General features: G+C 36.9%; 1 protein-coding gene across 1 annotated transcript in view; it reads right to left on the minus strand.

Annotated features, from left to right (window-relative positions):
• The window catches only part of LOC113238977, a gene marked incomplete at its 3' end in the record, with an annotated part of 21789 nt that overhangs the window by 16494 nt on the left and 1818 nt on the right, over positions 1-3477 (minus strand). The window contains exon 2 of the mRNA XM_026475845.1: positions 2528-2692. Within this exon, the coding sequence (XP_026331630.1) occupies positions 2528-2692 (165 nt within the window). The remainder of the gene's footprint in view (positions 1-2527; positions 2693-3477) is intronic.

Consider the following 3477-nt stretch of genomic DNA (forward strand, 5'->3'; position numbering starts at 1 on the left):
TTACATGGGACCTGTAAAGGGCCCGAAACGTCGGTTTGTTTGAAAAAACAAATAATAATAATAATAATAATTTATTCCCAAAAAAGATTGTATCACAAAATTGAGATAAACGGTAATTAAATACTAGTTGTACAAAGTGATTTGTTCAAACTCTGATCATCCAAACTAGGCACATGCCTGTATCTTGGAAATCAGTGTCCGGCCACATAAATTGAGCTATTGGAGTAAAAATTACATTAACAGATATTTTGGGCATTGGTACTAAAAAGGAGCAAGGTTTGAAATATTACAAACGAGATTAACAGTAAAATACAAAGGAATTAGGTAAGTGTGTTTGTGTGTGTGTGTGTGTGTGTGTGTGTGTGTGTGTCTGTGTGTATAAGTGTGTAAGTCTATTTGAGTGTGAGTGACAGTGGGTGTGTGTGTTGGAGCGTGTGTGGGTGTACGCGTGGGTGAGTGTTTGGGAGTGAGTGTGGATGAGTGAGTGTGAGAATTTGTGTATGTGGGTGTAAGTGAGTGATTAAGTGCTGTTTGGTAGTAGAATTTCTGTATCATCATAGTTCAGATTTAAAAGCCAATTTGACAAAGTATGTTTAACCTCAAATTTATTTAAATTGGTAATGTTCAAAATGTTGTTAACACGGTTGTAGATTATGGAGCTGGATATATGATACTGTCAAGATGAAAACGTTGTTTTGTGTGGGGGGACGGGACAGACTGTGCGTTTTTTCCTTTTGGAAGGGTCCGCCAGTGGTACCAAAGAGTGTTTCCGTACAACTGCACGAAGCACAAAGAGTTGTCTCACTGTCAAAACTCTAGAGATGGAATCTTTAGTAGGAAATCTGTAGGGTTTGGAGTGAATGACTTTGAGAACAGCTCTTTGTGCTCTCTCAACCTTAATAAAAGAGCCTTTAGTAGCACAGCCCCAGACCGGGACACAGTAAGTAAGAACTGATTCGCAGAGAGCAGAATAGATCATGTTTAATGTTTCAGAGTCGGCGGACTGTCTGATTGTTTTGAAAATGTGAATAAGGCGCCTAACTCTTGTGGAAAGCTTGTCGATTTGGAGAGACCAGTTAAGATTTTTATCAATATAGACACCAAGATATTTTACATTAGATGTTTGAGATATGTGAATGCAGCTACAGTTATTAATATACGCGATTTAAATCCGGAAAAATAGTTTCATTTCCTATGTGTAACAATCGCGAAAACCTAAGAACTCGATATTAATAAATTAACTTTTCTAAATAGTTCTGGTCTTGGTATTCTATTGTAAGACAATCACCTGGTTTGAAACTAGGGAACTCTCTGTACACACTCCCCATGAGTATCAGAGCAACAGAATCCAAGAGCAGAACCAATTTACAAAAGTTCATTTCCCAAATTGGTTCTACTGGGAATCGAACCTGGGACCAAGAACGATGGAATTTATTCCGGGGCACAAATCAGAACACCCAGTCCAAAACAACTTTCGAATAGTTCACATTTAGTTTTATAGTTGATTGAGCTAATTTTTTACGGTTTAAAAAAAAATCTCGAATAACTCGAGAAATGGGTACGAGAGTTCCCGAAACTCAAGAAATTCAACATTTACGTAGAAAATTTATTTATAAATATAAAGGCTACTCCATTATACCTGTGTTCAAGTAGTTTTCACTAGAAGCTACATATGGTGCATTTTGGTAAGTTTCCAGTAGAAGCTGAATATGGTGTTTTTTTTGCGCCTTTCAATTGTTGCAAGCAAAATTAGGCAGTACTGCAATGACATTGCAATTTAAATTCAACGTTTTAGCTTTTTATATTCCTTTACATGTCACTACGTTTAAATAGGTTGACGTGGGACATTTTTTTCGTGGTTTTTGTATTAGACCTGTCGTCCATTTATATGTAAGTCAATGTATTTGCTATTAATATTTGTATGCCATTTACTGGCGTAATACTCTGAACCATAAGTGTAATCTTAAATATATAAACTGTAGTTACTGCCACCGTGGACTGCCACGCAGAGGTCCCAGGTTCGATTCCCAGGTCAGGAGAAATATTTGTATGGCCTACATTTATTTCTCTCGCGAGTTTGGGTGTCATTTGTGGTTGTATAATGTGTGTGTTCATGGCAAATATAATACATTGTCACTAGTCTTGACAGGAACTTGTTCCTGAAGGCTTGATAAACCACAAATTACGGTGCGCCCCCCAGACATGGTCATCTCAGAATCGAGCAGGGCACCAAGGTCTCGTGCTTCGTTAACTACCATTCGATAGTAACTCTCTACGACCTTGAATTTCCACTGCACCTTTCGGTTACAACCTGTATAAATTAAGCATCATCAAGAAGTTGTTATCTTTAGCACATACATGCTTTATAATTATTACTGCTGCCTCTGTGCCTAAATTCAACATACCTATTTGACACGTAACGTAATGTGTGGAAGGAAGTCACGACAAGCAGAAGCCACGTGTGACAGTGTGTATGTATGTAATAATCAATTTTCTTTTTACAACAGGCTACCCTGTTGGAGGATACCTTCAATCATTGCTGGCAATCGCCCAGTCCTGGCGTCTCTGCGCAGCAGTAGATAGGCATTGGTTTCCAACAGCACAATAACCAACAAGGAGCCTTGCAAGAACAGGTCGAACCGGTTTACGGTTAGAATGTATGTCTGTAGAAAGTACCATAGTTTTGCGAAGACTGAAAAAAGGTTATTTTTATAAGTCACTGAATGGCGGTGGTTAAGTGTATTTATTACGAATTTATAAAAACAACTTGCCGTTTTTTCCCTTTAAAACTAACATTTTTCTTGTACCACTTATTGAACCACAGATATAATTACTTCTCAGTTAAAACCATTGGTATTGTCACTTTCTAAAAACAACGTAGAACAAACACGTACTATATTCTCTACCAAAACAACACGAGTGCAAACACAAAATTTCGACAAAATGTTAATTGATCACACTGTAATTTATTATCAAAATTTATCGACGCTTTTATCTTTTTATCTAACTACGAACGAAAAGGTAGTAGATAGGACATATTATTCCTTTACACAACAATGCGATTAAAAGCTATGCATTACGTCAGGTGGAACAACATTTGGCTTGCTCCTGAGTACACACCAACGCTGAGCTATGGCCTTTTTGCACTGCCACAGCAGACTCTGTTGTTTTTTCCTTTTTATTATATTACATATTTTTCTGTTATGTGTGTGTGTCTGTAGATGCAAATAAACATTTTATCTATCTATCTATCAATAAATTTAAAAAAACAAAATCCCGATTGTAAGAATATTTAGCTGGAAAGATAGAAGTTATATAAAAAAGGGACTGTACAAAAATTGTAGCTCTACTATTAGGAGCTCTACTTCCTTGACAAAGTCAAAGATTATTTATTCCATAGGTAAAATAAATTTACACTTGAAAACGTCACATTTAAGCTACTGCTCGTTCACTACGCTGACCTCCCTGAGAAGAACG

Source organism: Hyposmocoma kahamanoa, unplaced genomic scaffold, assembly GCF_003589595.1.
Source record: "Hyposmocoma kahamanoa isolate Upper Pololo Valley unplaced genomic scaffold, ASM358959v1 98972, whole genome shotgun sequence".
Classification (NCBI taxonomy): Eukaryota; Metazoa; Arthropoda; class Insecta; order Lepidoptera; family Cosmopterigidae; genus Hyposmocoma; species Hyposmocoma kahamanoa.